General features: G+C 40.1%; 1 protein-coding gene across 5 annotated transcripts in view; it reads left to right on the plus strand.

Moving 5' to 3' along the window:
- PDE10A (phosphodiesterase 10A) overlaps positions 1-21,568 on the plus strand; it is a 246,584-nt gene that overhangs the window by 201,803 nt on the left and 23,213 nt on the right. For 4 of the 5 annotated variants that reach the window (XM_072141283.1, XM_072141287.1, XM_072141285.1 and 1 more), the window contains 11 exons: positions 466-589; positions 2,519-2,568; positions 5,202-5,342; positions 10,044-10,199; positions 12,678-12,728; positions 13,439-13,497; positions 15,988-16,039; positions 17,010-17,152; positions 17,238-17,330; positions 19,555-19,741; positions 21,281-21,423. In XM_072141283.1, coding sequence (XP_071997384.1) covers positions 466-589; positions 2,519-2,568; positions 5,202-5,342; positions 10,044-10,199; positions 12,678-12,728; positions 13,439-13,497; positions 15,988-16,039; positions 17,010-17,152; positions 17,238-17,330; positions 19,555-19,741; positions 21,281-21,423 — 1,199 coding nt within the window. The remainder of the gene's footprint in view (positions 1-465; positions 590-2,518; positions 2,569-5,201; positions 5,343-10,043; positions 10,200-12,677; positions 12,729-13,438; positions 13,498-15,987; positions 16,040-17,009; positions 17,153-17,237; positions 17,331-19,554; positions 19,742-21,280; positions 21,424-21,568) is intronic. The other variant, XM_072141284.1, reaches the window with a different exon arrangement.

Genomic DNA, 21,568 nt, shown 5'->3' on the forward strand with positions numbered 1-21,568 from the left:
TTTTACCTGTTTTAAACCATATCTTGAAAAAGGACACAAATTGGATGATGTTTCTAGTGTAGTGGCCTGGTATAAGCCTGCAGTGATTGGCCACTAGACACTTGTTCATTACACTTGAAGCATTCACAAGCAACATAACTTTGTCACCAAAGTATGATATCCTCGCCCAGATTCAACCTAAAGTTAACAAAAAATAAAGTCCCTAAGACATTGCTTTTCTATAAACTTGAAAATAAATACTCAAATCTCTGGTCGGCTCCTCCTGGATCTCAAGTCGTCATGGATCCTGGTCCCTTTAGAGCGGAAATGTTATTGCACGGGGCTGGGGATAACTGGCTCAGGAGAGGAGAGTATTTGTTATAATATTTCCGAGTCTTGGGAAAACATTTGTAGGCACAACATTGCAGCAGTTGTAGACGGCTCCTGTGTGAGCATGTTGTAACAGTGTTTCTTTTCTCCCTTCAGCAGTACCAGGACACGAATATGCAAGGAGTTGTGTACGAACTAAACAGTTACATGGAACAGCGGCTAGATGCTGGAGGAGACAACAAGTTACTTCTCTATGAATTAAGTGATATTATCAAAACAGGTAAAGCCACCAGTGTACAGGTGTCATTTATTTCTTTTTTTAAGTTGGAAGTTGGACAATTTGGCAATTAGCGAATTCTAAAAAACTCTTCATCTTTATTCAACTCTTCATTTTAGCATGTGCTTTAGCTTCTGTCTACACCAGCTTGGAGCTGTGGTAAATTTCTGCGCAGGAATTATTAAGAAATCGGAATCTCTTAGTAAATCCGACATGTCCTGCACCAGCTTCCCGTAGACTTTCTGTGCTCCTGACGTTTAAAATAAAAAAAAAAAAAAACTGGTCGGGGGCTGTACTTTCCTTCTCCGACGCTCACGCTGTCCTGCGTTTGTTTACAGAGGCAGGCACACTCCACTTTGACAACGTCCGCCCGTCTGGCTCGGCAACCAGTCCCCTTCTGCCACACCTGATGCACATTGAAACTAATGCTATAGCAGGCGTAGAGGCAGTGGAACTCTTATGTTGTGCTGCTGATCGTTAAAATCTTTAAAATATCTAATTAAACTGACAGCAATGCAAATGATAAAAAACATTTTTGATTTACCAATACTTTTCTAATAGGAATAGTAGAGGAACTTTTCGAAGTTCAAAACTGGTGTTCGCCATATGTGGCTTTTGTATGCCATGAATATGCCTTCCAAACTTAGGCTACATTCACATGAACATATGGGGGATGTATATATGGCCGAAGTATATACTGTGTATATACGGCCCCCATAGACAGCAGTGGGCTCACGGCGCCCTACAGGAGTGGTACAGTGCGGCACTGTCCGGTTCCGTAGCCAGGAGAAAGATGGGCCATGTCCTATCTTTCCCCCGTAATATGGCGCCGCGGCTATTTAGTTGTTACATCTATACAACATTACCATTACAATCAGCCATTTGAGGGCAACCACAAAGATGAACACATTGTTAAATAACCTGAGATACCGGCATGGGATGTATGTGCCAAAGAAGCAGCAGTCGTCTTCTTAATTTCTTTTTGCGCCTGCGGTAAGCATCGGCTCAGAAACAAGCAGACCTATTATGTCACCACATCACTTCTGCTGGCACATACAACTGTCACACACAGGACAAGAGAAGACTGCCGCTGCTTCACGGAGGCAGGGAAAGGTGAGTATCTGAGTGCAGCATAGTGGCCAGGGGATAGGCCGCATAACATAAAGCCGTGGGCTGGAATTGGCCTGCGGGCCTTGTGTTTGACACCTGTACTGTAAAGAATTTTCCAGCTCCCCAGTGGACCAAGGTTGTTTAATGGAGGAGTCACCACTGTGTCCTGTTATTCACTGCAGTGGTGACTCTGACTGGAATATCAAAACTTGAATGGGAGATGCTGCTTTTACTGGGTGTTGATGTTTGATTGGATTTAATGTTATTTTAAAGGAAATCTACCATCAAAGATCATAGATTCAGGCAATGTGACTGTGGTAATCATCTTCTATTTATTATCCATGGCCTCCTTCATTCTATGCTAATGAGCCAGATTGGCTACTGGGGCAGTTCCCAGAACCCCTGCATGCTGTAGCTTCATGCTGCTCTTTCATCACTTTCCCCTCCCTCTGCCTAATGCAATCTCACTGCAGTAGAGGAGGTTTTAGCACACAGTGGGAGGGGTAAGTGCCCGTTGCACACTGTAACAGCCTGCAATACTGAGGGGCTCTGGGAACTTCACCTGTAACCTTTTGTTAGCATAATTTTAAAAGTTGATTTTAGAAGAATGATTACCACAGTCGTGGGACCTGAATTTATGAGTGCCTCTGGTTTATCCACACTTGTTTTGATGGTATATCTCCTTTAATACAATGCAGTTTTATGTATGAGCTTTATGATCCCTTTAATTTTTTAATATTTACTAGCACAGATAATTTTGCATTATGTTTATGCCTAAAGGTTGTAAGTTAACTTGTTTACTCTCTCCCTGTCTCTAACCAGCAACTAAAGCGGATGGATTTGCACTATATTTCCTTGGAGAATGCAATAATGTAAGTTCTGTGTGTATTTATGTATGTGTGTATATTATAATATATTCTCCTTATCTGTGTTTTTTCTAAATAGCAGCATTATTTTATGTACATTTATAATGTAAAGGGTTATTCTTGTCTGGACACTCAAATTTAATTTTACTCACCTGCCATCTATAAAGATAGATACTGAAATAAGAAAAACAGCAACACAGTCTTTAGTAAAGTCTCACCCACCAAATAGTGTCCAGATAAGGATTCCAAAATGGTAGAAAAAAGTTGTATTTATTCCACCACCAGCAGTGTTTCAGCTGTATATCAGTTGGATGTTATTAACCCCCCCCCTTTCTTTCTCTATCGTGTCATTACACATATAACACACAAAGGAAAAAAAATACTATCCTAGATATATAAAAATACAACTTTATAATTCATACTGTTTATATGAGCAGAGCTCCTTCTAAACATTCACAATCACTTTGCTGGGAGCTACCCAGAATCTTTAAGGGGGAATAAAGATATATCTTTATAAGCAGCGTATTTGATATGAAACAAATAATGAGAAACTCTGGGCAGTGAGTATATAAAAACAAAAGATCTTCTACTCAACACGCAATGAATATGTATGTATGGCTTTTCATATACAATATAATATTTATATAATATTGCAATGAAAAGCCATACATACATATTTATTGCGTGTCGAGTAGAAGATCTTTTGTTTTTATATTCTCACTGCCCTGAGCCATACATAAAAGTTTTTTTTTTTTTAATTCTGGACTACCCCTTTGAAACAGATTTTATAGTTATGTATTTTTCTGTTTCTCATTATTTGTTTCATATCAAATAGGCAGCTTATAAAGATAAGGTGTGCTGATTTTTACCGTGGAGACATCAGAGTATCTGTTACAAGCCATCTCATTCTCTGCATATGTTGTTCATGCCATTCTGTCAGATTAAAATTTCCTATAAATAAGTTACAAGAAAAAAATCCTAAAAGATAAGCTAATTTATTCCATGTACCTAGCTCAGAATGGCAGCTAATAAAAGACCATAAGGCTCTAACTTTTTAATTATATATTGCAATATATTTACTGAAACATGTCCATTGCGCTGTTTTACAGGCTTTCAGCACCATCTAGTGGTTTAAAGTAATCAGTGCATTTTATTTGATCAGTTTGTATAAATACTATATTGGTAAAGTCACAAGGAATGTTGAATTGCAGGTGAAGACTTGTTGGTGAAACAGTGAAAGAAACGTCAGGATCCCTATAATTATTAATCTTCCACACCATGAGGACATGGGGAGATCCATAGTATCATTGATATCTGAATGACCATATAAATCTATAACAATCCTTGTGTATGTTTGTATATATATGTGTGTGCATATAATATATGTGTAAATACATCGTCGGATACATAGATTAGACATATTTTTAAGGGTGCTTACACAGTGTGGATACTTCTAGACCTGATCCACAGGTAAAATGCGTAATACATGGGGATTCATTGTTGCAGATCTCCTCTCTTATTAAAAAAGGAAATATGAGGAATATTGAGAAGTTGTGGAACGTCTCAAACCCTGGACATTTTATCATCTTTCCTTTCTATGTATGAGCATACATACCAGAAACTAGTGTGAACATAGCCTAAGAACATATGCTCCATTTCTGAAGTCTCCTCTAGCAATTTACTATACATTACACACAGACAAGAGCAGGGGGAGGAGAGGGGAGGGGGAACAGGGGTGACATCACTGCCTCTGACCATGTGACCAGCCTCATTTACATAATAATGAAAAGAGGGTTTTAGAATGTTTAAAGGTCTATTCCCACGAAGACAAGATTCTTAAATATACTCACGAATAATGCAGCATTTCACAGATATAATTCCAGTTCTTGTGTACACACTTTTGGTTGCCCCAGTAATACATTTCATCTGCATTTTTTTTTTTTTTTTTGGGGGGGGGGGATTTCGGAAGGGGGCTGATTGTGAAACCTAACTTTGGCCAATTAAATGAGTGGTGTCAAACTGGAAGAGTAAATGATAATATGTACCAGACTTGTATAAATGGTTACTCAGAATTCCTTCCTGTATAGTGCAGAAAGCATGTACTGTATATTGTAAGTTTTATTATCTGATAGAACATGAGTAGGAGGAAGTGAAGGGAACTCTATTTGTCATAATGTTTTTTTTTGTACATTCCTTGAATCTGAACCCCTGACTTGTATGAGGCATTGACGTCAAAGTAGCAGATGTATACAATTAAAGTGCCAGTAGCTCACAGAACAGGAGGAGCGTACTAAGTGCTCAGGGCCTAGTATAGTGTGGAAATATGTATTGATTTGGGGTCAAATAACATTTTATCTAAAAAGATATCCATTGTCCATGAATTACATGTGATTTGTATAAAAACTGTAAGGTAAATTAGTGTTAATTATTTAGACAATAGTATAATTGGTAATAGTGGAGCAATGGCAGTGTTGCTGGATCTGTGTTTTGACTGCAGAAGATGCAGTATTTATGCTTATTTTCTAATAAGAAGTTAACACTAGTATACAGTGGACAGAGGCATACTATGTTTTGCTGTATGTTACAGTGTTGTTTATCATGCTATGTCTCATTTCTAATTGTTTATTCTATATTTTCAGAGCCTATGTTTGTTCACACCTACTGGAACAAAGGGAGGACAGACACAACTTATTCCTGCTGGACCAGTTGAATATGGCACCACAATTGCTGCCCATGTAGCCAAATCTCGAAATACTTTGTTACTAGAAAATATTATAGGGGTATGTATGTTATTTTCAATTTTGAATTGGGGTTTTTCCACAAAAGAAAATTCTTACATCTTAATCCCCTAGTGATTTTGACACAATAAAGATCATTTTAACTTACTTTACAATTTACTCATTGTTACTGCTGTTTTAGCTCCTATCATCCTCTATGCTGCTCAGTGTAAAATCCTACGGTGTGGGCGGGGCCTCTCTAAGCAGACACATTACTGAATTATCCATCTAGTTCTGTGAGGTGACAGTGTGGTTATATTATCAGAGTACAGGTGTATATGCACTTTCATCTGGCTTCTGTACGTACACACTGACACACAGAGAGATGCATGAGATTGCCTATTGCACACACAGCACTGCTACATCTCAGATCATGAGATCCATTAGATGCCTTTTAGACAAAAATCTCTCCTACATCCCACAGATATGCGCCTGCCTCCCCTTCCCTGGATCACTTATCTCCTTTCAGTTTGCAGCCTCTCTCTCTGCTCACCATGTTCTGACAGGCTGTAAATCAGTCACTGGGGGTCATTTACTAAGGGCCCAATTCGCGGTTTCCCGACGTGTTACCCGAATATTTCCGATTTGCGACGATTTTCCCTGTATTGCCCCGGGATTTTGGCGCACGCGATTGGATTGTGCCGCATCGGCGCCGAAAATCGGGGGGCGTGGCCGAACGAAAACCCGACGGATTCAGAAAAACTGCCACATTTTAAAAAAAAAAAGGGGTTGCGGGACTCGCGCTTACCTTCACCAGGAATTCACCTCGTGCATTCCGGCAGACCTCGGGGAACTTCGGCACAACAGCGACATCTGGTGGACGGCGGAGGAACTACCTTAGTGAATCGCCGGAAGACCCGAATCCACCGCACAGAACGCGCCGCTGGATCGCGAATGGGCCGGGTAAGTAAATCTGCCCCAGTGTCTCTGAGCTCCGTGCAGGGGGCGCGGCTACAGACACGCAGAATAGACAGATCAGTAGCACGATCTCGCACAAAAATCCAAGATGGCTGCCGATCCTAAGTAAGAAGTAACTGGATTGTGTCTAGGGACCACTGAAATTGTGTACAGTAGGACTGATAGAGACAGGTTGGACTTATGTCTGTGAAATGCTGCCTTTTTGTTAAAAACAATGAATTACAGAATATGTTATTTTGTTATGCTGAGTACATATAAGAAACTTTTCTTCATGGGAATACCCCTTTAATTTGTTAGCACATTGTTATGCATGTTGTGTGTACAATAGAGAAAAAAAGAGAACACACAGAGGAGATCCAGACAACCCTACGCAATTGTAGGGGCTCACCTCGATAAATATATAGGGTAACAGAGAGGGCCATGTTCATAGCTGCTAGGGTGAGTGCTAAAGCCCACTACCTAAATGCCGAACACCTTCCCAAAAAATGGGGGTCAGATCATTGTAAATAAAGCAACAGAAAAACACAGCATTGCATACGAGCGCTTACATCATATAGTGAAGATTCTTCAATGGTAAAGATGAACTAGTAGACTCCTCTTCATAAGGTGTCAGAAGGGTTTAATGATATAAAAATGATAAATTATAAAATAAATGCACACAGTCGTAATATGACACAATCCCGGTCCTCGTGGCCCTCCCCCAGATACAAAACTGTAGTGATCAAAGCTATCAAATAACATGTGTTCACTGGCACCTAGAGGAATTCTGGAGGCAGCGTTCCACATGGAAGATGGAGGACCAGTATGTGAGTGTACCGAGCCTGCATTGTGTTCAGAAGGCGTCCTGGTTGCTAGAACATCCAATGTATCTACCAGCACACAAGGAAAATGTCTATGTTATGAACAAAACATTGCTCTAGTATAGTGGTGGCAAACCTATGGCACAGGTGCCAGCAGGGCCACTCAGAGGTCTCTCAGTGGGCACCCAAGCCAATACCCCTAACAGTGCTACTTTAAAGTGACACATCCTGGGCTCCCTGGGCAGGCAGGAGGAGCAAGGAGGTGTGGACAGAGCTAGATTATAAATGGTGCTACTGATCCTGGCCCAGCCAGTACACCAAAATGAATCGAAGCAGTGAGCGAGCAGAGAGCAACACATTACTGCTTAAATTATTATGTTGGCACTTTTTAATAAGTAAATAATGGATTGTAGTTTGTAATAAAGAAAACCTGTGAGGAAAGGCAGTATTGGAATAGATGTGGAACATACTTAAGTGATAATATAACAATAATGAAGAATAATAAAGGAAAAAAAAACAAAAAGGAGAGGATAAAAAGGGGAGCAATCAGAACACATTGGGGCAGATTTATCAAGCTGTCTGAAAGTCAGAATATTTCTAGTTGCCCATGGCAACCAATCACAGCTCCCCTTTAAAATATATTTATGAGCACTGGTAAAATGAAAGCTGAGCTGTGATTGGTTGCCATGGGCAACTAGAAATATTCTGATTTTCAGACAGCTCAATAAATCTGCCCCATTGTCCAAACTGTCATTCAGGCCCAATGGTATTAGACTCTGAAGCTTAACGTATTGAATTTTTTTAAGCTTCAGAGTGTAGGACGGCCTGTAGAGTTTGGAGAATGTGTTCTGATCCTCTTTTATGTTCCCCTTTTTTGTGCCCTTTTTTATTTAATTTTTTTTTTTTGTGATTATATGTATTGTGTATTCAACTCCTATCACCTAGGTATGCTCCACAGCTATTCTCGTACTGGCTTCTCTCACAGGCTTTATTGTATGCTAATATAATGACTAGGGCAATGTATTTTTCAAAATATATTCAATTTTGCTGTGTGCTGGTAGTTGTTCTAGCAACCAGGATGTTTAGTTCTTATACCATTTGCAGTAACCTAGCGATTGAGTGCCTTCTGATCCCGGTGCATTCAGGTTGCACTCTGCTTCCGGTTTTGTGAATTTTTATAATGCCATTATGTGTTTTATAAGGCTCTCAGATATTTTTTTTTTTTTCTGTTTATGCTTTCTTAAAGCTGTATGTATGATACTTGTAAGTGGGAGGGTGGGGGTGCAATTGGGAAGCCCACCCTAACAGATGCCCAGTCATATACAGTGGTGGCCAAAAGTATTGGCACCCTTGCAATTCTTTCAGATAATACTCTGAACAAAACATGATCACAATCAGAAATTCTTTGGTATTATCTTCATTTAATTTGTCTTCAATGGAAAACCACAAAAAGAATAGTCAAAAAGCCAAATAGGATATAATTCCTCACCAAACATAAAAAAGGGGACAAAAGTATTGGCACTGTCTGAAAAATCATGTGATGCTTATCTAATTTGTGTAATTAACAGCACCTGTAACTTACCTGTGGCCCCTAACAGGAGGTGGCAATAACTAAATCCCACTTGCAGCCAGTTGAAATGGATTAAAGTTGACTCAACCTCTGTCCTGTGTCCTTGTGTGCACCACATTGCGCATGGAGAAAAGAAAGAAGACCAAAGAGCTGTCTTGAGAATCAAAATTGTGAGGAAGAATGAGCAATCTCAGGGCTACAAGTCCATCTCCAAAGACCTGAATGTTCCTGTGTCTACCGTGTGCAGTGTCATCAAGAAGTTTAAAGCCCGTGGCACTGTGGCACCTCCCTAGATGTGGACGGAAAAGAAAAATTGATGAGAGATTTCAACGCAAAATTATGTGGAAGGTGGATAAAGAACCTCGACTAACATCCAAACAAGTTCAAGCTGCCCTGCAGTTGCAACCCGTACCATCTGTCGGCGTCTGAATGAAAAGGGACTGTATGGTAGGATACCCAGGAAGACCCCACTTCTTACACAGAAACATAAAAAAGCCAGGCTGGAGTTACCTGAGAAAGCCTAAAATGTTTTGGAAGAATGTTCTCTGTTCACATGGGACAAAAGTAGAGCATTTTGGGAAAACATGACAGAGGTTCCCTGATGTTTTGGGGTTGATTTGCTGCCTCTGGCACTGGACTGCTTGACCGTGTCCATGGCATTTAAGTCTGAAAACTACCAACGAATTTTGCAGCATAATGTAGGGCCCAGTGTGAGAAAGCTGGGTCTCCCTCAGAGGTCATGGGTCTTCCAGCAGGACAATGACCCAAAACAAACTTCAAAAAGCACTAGAAAATGGTTTGAGAGAAAGCACTGGAGACTTGTAAAGTGACCAGCAATGAGTCCAGACCTGAATCCCATAGAACACCTGTGGAGAGATCTCACAATGGCAGTGTGGAGAAGGCGCCTTCACATCTCGGGGACCTGGAGCAGTTTGCCAAAGAAGGGTCTAAAATTCCAGCAGAGCAGTGTAAGAAACTCATTGATGGTTACCAGAAACGGTTGTTCGCAGTTATTTTCTCTAAAGGTTGTGCTACCAAGTATTAGGCTGAGGGTGCCAATACTTTTGTCCGGCCCATTTGATTCTTTTTTTCTCATTCTCTTTTGTGTTTTTTTATTGCAAGCAAAATAATTGAAGATATTAATACCAAAGAATTTGTGATTGCAATTTTCTGGAAGAAAATGATTATTATCTGACAGAATTGCAGGGGTGCCAATACTTTTGGCCACCACTGTATATGTCAATTGAAAGTATTCTTGTATTTGAGAAATGCATTTCATAATTTTTTTTTATATCAGATAAGTCTACTTGTTTCTTTTTACGCCTATACTGGCAACTGACATGTAGGCAACAGTAACATATGAATAAATATATATGTATCGGTAAAGTAACATGTATTAAACCATCTGTATTTTAGGATGAAAGGTTTCCAAAAGGTACTGGACTGGACTCAGGGACTCGTATCCAGTCTGTTCTTTGCTTACCTATAGTTACAGCAATTGGCGATCTCATTGGAATTCTGGAACTTTATAGGTATTGGGGAAGGGAAGGCTTCCGGTTATGTCACCAACAGGTAAGCCTAGTGTAATATTTCTCTTATTCCTGCATCTATCGCAGTTGATGGTATTCCTGACTTTCTGCATGCATTTTATTGTATAGATTGGGTTAATTTATTGCAATCATACCAAAAAGAAACCAGAATGGCCACAAAACACCAATGTATAAAAATATAATATTCTTTATTTGGAAATACATACATAGGTTTGACATATATACCCTCAAATGGGAAAATGTAAATACATACAATACATGGGGGACACAAGTAGCCCAAGATGAAAGAAAGGGCAGCACAGGAGACCAGTGGCTACCCCTGTTAGCCCAGGGTCTGAGTAAAGTTGTTGGTAATAATAATAATGCAGTCAAATATTTAGACTCAAATAAATGGGGGAAAAAGTGGCAACAAAGCATTAAAGGTAAACCGTACACAGCACTGGAGGATCCATCCAGTGTTGGAAAATAGTCATATTGCTATTGCACACTCACCTGAAGTCATGTTGGACTGACACTGGGCAGATCAGGGGAAAGCCAAAGGATGCACCCCGACGCGCGTTTCGCACAAATGCTTTGTCATTTATTTGAGTCTAAATATTTGACTACATTATTATTATTACCAACAACTTTACTCAGATCCTGGGCTAACAGGGGTAGCCACTGGTCTCCTGTGCTGCCCTTTCTTTCATCTTGGGCTACTTGTGTCCCCCATGTATGGTATGTATTTACATTTTCCCATTTGAGGGTATATATGTGAAACCTATGTATGTATTTCCAAATAAAGAATATTATATTTTTATACATTGGTGTTTTGTGGCCATTCTGGTTTCTTTTTGGTATTTTTGACTTTATAGTTGGAGAGGCCCTGATGATCTGCAGAGAAGTGTAGGGGTAAAATCTCCCATTTTATGACTTTACAGAATATTTTCACAACTATTAGCATGTTGTGTAATTTATGACATTAAAAGCGCCTTTTCATGAAAACCAAATTACATATGATATGGCTTAAATAATTTTTTTGCCACACTGACTGGACAAGAGAAACATAATAACCCAACACCAAAACGATCTCAACAGCAAAGCACAACACTATTTAGATCTTGAAGATCTATAGGGAGAAAGCCAGTTTGTCTGATAAGACAATAAGATAAGTCTTATAATAAGATAAGTCTAATAATAAGATAAGTCTGGCCACAAGAGGCTGTAAAAGAGTTTACCCTACAAGGTTATTGTGGTAGTGTAGTGTACCTCTTGGAGAGATTGCCAGAAGTGCTTCTACAATGCATCTGGAGACATTTTACGCATTTGACAGACTTTAAAGAGGGGGGGGGGGGTCCTCCTTAAACTGAGAGGAAGAGAATGATGGTTATTCCAATAAGGATATACAAAGTCTAGAAAGATTGCCAGTAGGGTGCATTGCACAATTTCCCCCCAGTAAACGTCCTTTTGCTGCAGTATTTTAGTCCTTTACTTATATCATTACATATAAAGTGTCATTCGTTTCCATCTTCTCCTCATTTCTCTTGTTTGCTCTGTGTGTGTGTGTTATATTATATATGTGTGTTTAAAACTAAAAGATTACTCTGTTGAATGGGGTATTAGCTTTCACAGCCTTAAAGTATATCGACTATAAAATCTAGTTTTATAAACCAGGTCTTGCTCATAGATCCAGGTACTGTGCCTGTGGTAATCTTCTTATATTTGTTATCCATGGCCTCCTAATTTCTAAAATCAACTTTTGATATAATACTAACGAGCCAGAATGAGCCTTCATTACGAGAGGAGCTTTGTGCTGCAGCTTCAAAGGCTGTTACATCGGGCAGAGGGAGGGAAGAAGTGCTGAGGGAGCATTAGGAGGGGATATTGGTGTAACAGCCTATGACACTGCAGCTTGGAGGGAGATTAAAGACCCCCAGAGCCCTTCTGGCTAATTTAGTATAACTTTACAATAAGGTAAGGTTGCTCATGGACAGTTGGAGATGACCCTCCATCTTACATAGTTTATACAGTTGAAAAAAGACACCTGTCCATCAAGTTCAACCAATGAAGGGAAGGCACTGGATGAGGAAGGGATTTAGGGGAAACATTTCTGTATAACATAACTGTAAATGTTATTTAGGTGTAAAAAGGCATCTAGACCCTTCTTGAAGCTCTCTGCTGTCCCTGCTGTGACCAGCGCCTGAGGCAGGCTATTCCACAGATTGACAGTTCTCGTAGTAAAAACGCCCTGTCGCCTCCGGTGATTAAACCTTGCTTTCTCCAGACGCAGACAGTGCCCCCTTGTCTTTTGAGTTGATTTAACCTGGAACAACTTTCCATCATATTTTTTGTATGGATCATTCATATATTTATATAAATTATGTCCCCCTTAGTCATCTTTACCCTCTCCAGGGCATCCTTTTTATGGTGCTGTTTCCTTCTTTGTATGTATTAATTTCTACTTGTAGGATATGAACACTGATCTTATTCACTTTTTATTGTTTTCTCTTTTATAAATTAGGTGGCGACTGCTAACCTTGCATGGGCTTCAGTAGCAATACATCAAGTACAAGTAAGTACCTATGCCCCTTTCCCAAATTCTTAAAGGGAACCTGTCATCAGAAATTGGCCTAATAAACCACTACTAGTACGTTGTCAAGCAGTTTAACAGCTTTTAGATCATGTTTCTTTTATGACCCAGCTTGGTGGCATTATCCAGAAAATCAGCTTTGAAGTTAGATGCATAAAGTCAAGGAGGCGGAGAGTTTAACATTGAAGTCAAGCTCTTCCTGCCTCTGAACACCTCCTCCAATGTGATTGACATCATGTACCGGACTTCAGGTGATCTAATTAATGATGTCCCTGGACGCAGGACCATCAATTACAGTGAAGCCGGGTTTCATGGTAGGGAAAACTTGACTTAAGTGTTAAACTCTCAGCCTCCTTGACTTCATAAAACCGATTAAATCTCACTTCAGAGTTGATTTTCTGAATGATGCCGACACAATTGGCCATGAAAGAAACATCATCTAGAAGCTGCTCAGCTGCTTGATAATATACTGCTAGTGGATTAGTAGGTCAATTTCTGATGACAGGTTCCCTTTAAGGTATTTTTTGATCTTGTAGGTGTTTGTATCTGTTGTGTATGAGGGCAGCATGACTGATCCTTTATTCCCTCTCAAGCTGAATGCTGACAGCAGTGTTGGAGCTTTTCTTATTCAGTAATTGTAGATGTCCAAACTTTATAGGGTTTCAACCAACAGCTTTCATTTTTTATTTTAGGTGTGCAGAGGATTAGCAAAACAAACAGAGCTGAATGACTTTCTACTAGATGTGTCCAAGTAAGTCAGTTACATCTCTTATTTTACTGGTCAGCATGGTCCTATAGCAGTGTAATGCTTTGAGAAGTCAGAACTGGTATATTTTTTAATTGTAACTCCAGGCGAAACTTTTTGAATTTCATTGAATTTTCAAAATTTTGCTCTGTCATGGGAACAATGATTCTCAATAAAGCTTCATTACCTTTATAGCTGATCATTGCAGCCTGGGACTAAAGTAAAACCCCCAGAGAGCTTCACCAGAGGTCACTGAGGGCAGAAAGATCCATCTGTAACTAGGGGTCGTCTGTAAGTAAGTCTGGTGTCCTAAAGTCGGGGACCACCTGTAAAGCCCTCTATGACTTTGTCCGACAAATGGAAACCATTTGCATTTTATCAGTAACACACTGGGGCTCATTTACTAATGGTCCGTCGGACGCATTTTCGGCGGGTTTCCTGACCATTTCCGTTTTGCATCGAATTGCCCCGGGATTTTGGCGCATGCGATCGGAAGAAGAAGGTGAACTCCGGTGGACCTCGGCGCAGAAGCGACGAATGCAGGAAATCGGGCGATTTATTTGAATAAATCTGTAAAAAGATGGAAAAATATGGACTCTTCCCCAAATACTTTTATTTTTTAAATACTTGCAAAGGATGATAGGGAACTACTCGTTGAGGGAAAAAAAAATATTAAGGTCGTATGTTAACTACTTGTTAAAGGGAACCTGTCACCAGGGACCTCATTTTAACTAAAGACAGGTTGCAAAAGCCTATTACTTCTCTAAGTATTTGCATTACAATATAATTGTGTGTTATTTACCTTTCCCCCTGACAGAATCAGTTAAATCTAATGAACAGGCTCAGGTATAGAGGAGGCCTAAAAGGTCTAATAAGGTTAGTTATTACACCTACACAAAGTCCATAACCTGCTCACATAGTATGGCCCCCTATATAATGATCCACACCTGGACTAATGCCCCACAAGCTCCTCAAAATGTGGTCCAAAATTACCCCTCAAAATGAAGGGAGGAAGGGCGCTATTAAAGTCACAAATAACTTGCCATGAAATATCATAATCTTTATTAATACCAAAAATTAATGATAACATTAACAAACCATGAGAACAAATAGTGGCCTCAGTGTTGAGGGTGTCCACGGGATACAGTACAGAAATAGATGGTAAAACACAGAAAACAAAAGAAGATAGTCTAAACCCGGACAAAGTGAAGGTGGTACATATTTATATACAGCGTATGATAAACCAGGCAGTCAAAAGTATAAAACCTGGGAAATGCTGTCTTATATATGCAGTGTATGCTCAGCTTAGAGATGGTCACTGGGATATACTAAGGTGTGCAGGGACCTCTCAGTTTGGACTGTCAGTTCTTACCTAGTAGGCGTGATGTACTCCACTGTCCGGGAAGACCACCGCCCCGAGGCGAGTTTCGGCCCTCACTGAGCCTTTGTCACCCCATTTTGTGGACCACATTTTGAGTTCCCTGACAGAATCCTCTGTGTATTCCTAGGGGTTGGGCTCTGGTTTGGATGCATTGCAAAAAACAACACGTCCATGTTGCAGACTGCTCAGCTCTTAGCCCCCACCTAGTGCTCCTGTACAGCTTCTCCCTCTCCCACTGATGTCAGCTCACCAGGCCATGAGCTCTGTGAAGGAGCAGGAGGGAGGAGCTTTACAGGAGCACAAAGGTGGGGAGAAAGAGCTGAGCAGTCTACAGCATAGACAAGAAGGCCGGTTTTAGACCCTGAAAAAAACTAAAAATGGGGCCCCAAAATAAAATATGAATAGCCACATTCAGTAAGATGCTCCTTGAGATGTAGATATATAGATAGACAAAAATCGAGATAGAAAAATCGTTTTGATAGACAGATATATAGATAGGAAATAGATAAAAAGACAGATGATAGATATATAGACAGGATATAGATGATAAGCATCTTCACCCGGGCATTCAACCAAGGGATATTAAAGGAGCAATACATCCTGCAAATGCCCAGACTCATGTAGTTTTTTGAAATGCATCTAAACCCGATGCAACCCGAGCACAACCCTGGGACTACACAAAGGATTCTGTCAGGATTCTCAAAATGTGGTCCAAAATTACCCTTCAAAATGAAGGGAGGAAGGGCGCTATTAAAGTCACAAATAACTTGCCATAAAATATCATAATCTTTATTAATACCAAAAATATAACACACAATTATATTGTAATGCGAATACTTAGAGAAAGCAGAATGGCATATTTACAATGCAGCTGTAATGGGCTTCTGTAACCTATCTTTACTGAAGATATGAGGTCCCTGGTGACAGGTTTCCTTTGACATCTGACCATAAGTTGCTTGATGTAAAGTGGTTCTAATCCTGCAGTGAGATACCCTGGCAAGTCATTTAGCAAATTATTGATAATGAGTTCGGTGCCTACGTGTAATTATTTGGTTAACAGGTTTGTGTTTTTTCATAAGTGTCACCTTCTGAAATGTAATTTTCTTCTCTTGCAGAACATATTTTGATAACATAGTTGCAATAGATTCTTTACTTGAACATATTATGGTGAGTAAAATTTTTGGTATAGATCTCATGTAATTGACCTTTTATATACTACTACCGTATAAACTCGAGTATAAGCTGAGACCCCTAATTTTAGCACCAAAAACTGGAAAATCCTATTGACACGCGTATAAGCCAAGTATAAGCCTGCCAGCCCCCAGTAGTATCTGCCGGCGGGCAGATCGCATGGACGCGTCTCTGCCAGCTAATACAGCATAGAGAAGATAGAAGAGCAGCCGTGCCGAGCATTGGGGACGCCGGAGGGTGAGTATGTAAGTTATATATACAGTATATTGATTTTGTCCCTACAATACCATATTAATGCACTTCCATTTAAAGTACGGATAGGGCTGCTTGGTGACGTTGGCAGATGCTGTGTGTCAAACAATTGCTGTGTTGTTCTGCAACAGAGCCACAATTGTAAGTAACTGCTGTCTGTTAGCTGCATCTGGAGCCTGAGAGTTTTGGGTGTAGTGTGACTTTGCATGGTATCATGTATTTAAAATTTGGACACAGCAGTTGTAGTGGCTAAAGCTGCCATGTAGCCCTAGACGAACAAGCCTGTTGCCTTTGTCAGGGGAATACATTTTCATTGTAGCACGGTGGGCACACGGCAGCGCGGGGAGAGGAGGAGGAGGTGAGCGCCACTCGCCCCCGCCCCTCTCCATAGGAACATATAGGCCACGGCGCCATAATACGGGAAAAGATAGGACATGTCCTATCTTTTCCCGGGCTGAGGAGCGGTACGGTGCCGCACGTGTGCTGCACCGTACCGCTCCCGTACCATGCCGCGAGTCCATAGAAGTGTATGGGGGATCTATATCGGCCGTATACACGTCGGCCGTATGTACGTCCCCCATACATGTGTGTGAATGCAGCTACAAAAAACAGTAATAAAATGTTTGAACTAAGAAATGATTGTGGCAATGTTTCAACCAAGAAAATAAAAGATAACCTTTTGTTTTCCTTGTAGATATATGCAAAGAACCTGGTGAATGCAGATAGATGTGCGCTCTTTCAGGTAGACCACAAAAACAAAGAGTTGTATTCTGATCTCTTTGACATTGGTGAAGAGGATGATGGGAAACCCGTCTTCAGGAAGACCAAAGAAATTAGGTAAAGCAAAAAGACCATGTTGTAGTGGAATGAACTGTATTATTGTGTCCCGTTCAACTTCATTTTCTTCCATTGCCTTTTATAGATTTTCCATTGAAAAGGGTATAGCTGGTCAGGTAGCCAGGACTGGTGAAGTTCTGAACATTCCTGATGCCTATGCAGATCCGCGCTTTAATAGGTAATAAGAATATATTCTGTATATAGAATTGCATACATTTATGTATGCCTTAGGCATATATTACCTGTGCATTCAAGATGTTTACTGATGTGGCTGCCGCAGTGTTGGCTGCCAATTGTCAGTGATATAACATTCAATACTACTCATACATGACACTGAATGGCAGAGCATGTGCAAGCTAGTATAATATTTTCATGCAAATGTATAAAAAAACATTTTTACATACAATTATTATACTTTTTTTTTCTACTTCGTATCTGTTCATTTAATATAAATTAATCTTTGTTGCAGTGCGAATAACTTCTGGTGTCTCGGACTTAGTCTATAGTGGATATTTTGCCTCACTGCATACACAGGTCTTGTCAACTCTTGAGGATTTTGCTGACAAACTATGTTCATGCAATCCATATGATTTGTAGGAAATATGTTACATTTTTCAAATTGTTATGCCATAAAATATGAACAGATTCAAAATATGTGGAACATGACCTTTCAAAGAAAAGTTAAAGGAAATATTACCAGCAGAAACCGAAAATATAAACTGGCATCACTTACAAGTTGCTCTTTTCATTGATTCTGTAGTGATTATGACCAGTTATCTGTGGGTGATGCTAGAATAGAACCCCCCCCCCCACTACCACTCTTGGGGAGATGATGGGGGTAGAAACGGACACAAGAGACATTGATGCCTTAGTGCTCAATCTCATCCTCTCAGTGAGCATTCAAACCATGTATTTTTATACTGAAATCCTGGGACTGCCCCTCGCAAGCTAAAAACACACAAATGATGACATAAGTGCACACATAATGCCATATAAGCCCTTAACGTAAAGCTGATGATCAAGCTAGAATAAGCAACTGATTATAAAGACAGCTAGACACTTTCCCCTTACTCGCTAAGAGTCCAAGCTACAACTGACATTGTTGTCAGAATGTCTATTCTTGGGGAAGTGCCAATGACCTAGCACAGGCACATGGCACAAACTGTGTTCAAATACACTGGTTCCAATTCTAAATTAATTTGCATTCACATCATCCTTGGTCTGCATATACTTTTATGTTTCTTTTTTTATAGCCTTGTTTTCCAAAAAAAAATTAACTTTAAAAAAATATGCTAATGATCCTTTCTCTGTCGTCTCACGGCTCGTCTCCAGCAGCCATTTCACCCGCCTACATCTTTCTCCAGCCATGCCTTTAAGCCGGTGACTTCACCCATTCTCTACAGTTCCTGCACAGTTGGTTTTTCATTGCTCAGCCCGTTTTCGAACCACACATGTATGAGAATTGTAGAAAGCTGGGTGACCTCACTGACTGAAAGGCATGGCCAGAGGAAGGAGTGAGCGAAGTGAAATAGCTGCTGGAGGCGTGCATATAAGAGAGTTCATTGTTTAGAATCAAGGCTATAAAAAAACCATATGGAGACAGAGGGTGAGAAGAGCAAGTTGTAAGTGACACTGGTTTATACTTCCTGTTTCTGTAGGTATATTGCCTATAAAGATGACTATAAACTAGTGAGAGCAAGGGGTTACCATTACCTGGTTGTATATTGTTTTTAATTTTTGAACGGAAAAATTGGAATACAAAAAATACAGTAAACGATTCTTTCAACCTTCATAATTGGCTTATGTACAATACATTTCGACAGCTCTGACTTCGGCATGGGGTTAACAAAAAAGGAATTGGAAAACAGAACAGAAACTAAAGAACTTACCTTTGTCCTTCCCTCCAGCGTCTCTTCGCAGCCAATCTCAGTTGATGTACAAAAGCTGCAGATGGGACGATAGCATGTTACTGCTGCGGCTTGGCATTTGCCTCATTGGTGTTCACAATGTTACCACTGCAGCCTCTCCATTACAAAAGAGACCAATGGGGATGAGCGGCACCTGGGAGGAAGACAAAGGGAAGACGTTTTTGTTTTGTTCTTTCAGGAACTGCAAATTTTTAATTTTATTTTAAATCATTAAAACCCCTTCAATATGTTTGTCTAATGCATGTCAAAATTATGATTGATGAAAGTCTGCCACATGCAGCCTTAGCCGGAATTCTGCATTAAATTAATGGTTTACCTTGCAACGTGCGAAATCTTCAAGATTTTTTTGTCTTTGGCAAAATTGGTCAAATTGACCTAATTTTTGGATATAGTAATTCATTTATTAGCCATGGGTTGTTTTTAAATCCTAAAATGCTAATATTTTATGTCACTGCCATTTTTGTATTTCTGCAGAGAAGTAGACCTCTATACAGGTTATACAACAAGGAATATCCTGTGTATGCCCATTGTAAGCAGGGGGAGTGTTATTGGGGTTGTACAAATGGTGAACAAACTAAGTGGAAGTGCCTTCTCCAAAACTGATGAGAACAACTTCAAAATGTTTGCAGTTTTCTGCGCTTTAGCCTTACACTGTGCAAATGTAAGTTTGTTTTGGTTGCTTTTCTCCCTTCCTCCCTAATATAGAAAAAGTCATTTATTTCTAAATTTGTTATTAAAGATATAAATTGTTGATTTAGACCTACAAACTGTCACCAACTAGCTATCTATGATGACCGTCACATATTTCCTTCTATATTCTGGGGAGATTCAACATTACACAGAAAAACAACTGTACACTGTATACAAATGACCTAAGAAGGTACAGGATGGAGAAAAGTCACTTTGACTCATTATGGATAAGTACCATATTTTTCAGACTATAAGATGCACTTATGTAGCAGAGCTGAGTGTGAGCGTATGGTTGTAAAAGAGCTGTGCATATTGTGCTTGTTTGTGACCAATGGTGAATTTTCAATTGATGTAAAATATAGTTTTCCTTTCTTTTAGATAACTAAATCTGGGGTGCGACTCATAGTCTGAAAAATAAGTTCCCATTAGCAGCTACCATTCAGTATGGGACATACAATAAGCTAAAAGGAAATATGCCAGTGTGATTCTTCTCCATCCCTGTGACTCCTTAATGATCAATTCAATATAGCAAAGATCTATTTCTGTGTAATGCTGGATCTCCCACCTTATAGAAGGACATAAGTGTAGACTTTACGCTGTCCTAGATAACAGTTGGGTGCAGATCTCGCACTAACATTTTTCTGGAAGGGTAATAATACTCCTCTCACTATTTTTGAGGAGTATTTTTAGCCGAGGAGTATGAAATTTTTAGTAATACAAATATATAACTCCTAGTCATATATATATCTATTAATGTCTATTAACGATCTAATAAACATCTATTAATACAAGAAAATCATTAAAGCCCGAGTTTTTTTGGTGCACAACTTTTCCATTGTCTTAACCTATAGAGCGGACAAGGGCTGATACCGGCATAGGGCACACTCACTACGCATAGGGCACACTCACTACACCTAGCATACCCACTACACCTAGCACACACACAGCACACCGCATACCCACTACACATAGGGCACACTCACTACACACAGCACCTGGCACACTCACTACACACAGTACCTGGCACACTCACTACACACAGCACCTGGCACACTCACTACACATAGAGTGCAGTGAGTACAGTGTGGTCGGTGTTTGCACTCACCTTGCCCTTCTCTCCGGTCCCGCTAGAATCACATAAACGCTGACACACAGGCCTGGTGGAAGAGCTGGAGCAGCAGCCCACAGGTTTCCCCCGTGGCTTGCGCTCTTGCTGGGGGTCTCTCACTGAGTCGCGTGTCCTGCGGAGCGGCCCGGCCGAACCACTCGAGCCTGCGCGGTACAGGAAATAGTTGTCATGCTTACTTTGACGCATGGCAATTATTGGGGGGGGGGGGGGTAAATAGCTCCTCAGCATGTGTCTATGACGCTTGGTGAGGCGTTAATGCGACCTTTGGTTGGGCGGTTGGTTTGTGGGCCTGAATCCTTGTGACAGATTCCTTTTATGGTAGTCTTCAAGACTATGATTTTATTTTATTAATTTTTTATCTCTTGTGAATCCATCTTTTAGATGTACCATCGAATACGCCACTCTGAGTGCATTTACCGGGTGACGTTAGAGAAACTGTCTTATCACAGTATCTGTACGTCAGAGGAATGGCAGAACCTCAAGAATTGTACCCTTCCAGCAACTCTTTGTAAAGAGATTGAATTGTGAGTACAGTCTTCAGAGCTATTAACATGTTTGAGATACAGTAGACGATTAAACCTTCATTTACCCATATACCTGTTGGAAAATAGCTGACCTATGAAACAGTTTTTTAGTTCATGAGCACAAAAGTCACAGCTTCTCAGTGTC

This window comes from Engystomops pustulosus, chromosome 3 (genome assembly GCF_040894005.1).
Source record: "Engystomops pustulosus chromosome 3, aEngPut4.maternal, whole genome shotgun sequence".
Taxonomy (NCBI): Eukaryota; Metazoa; Chordata; class Amphibia; order Anura; family Leptodactylidae; genus Engystomops; species Engystomops pustulosus.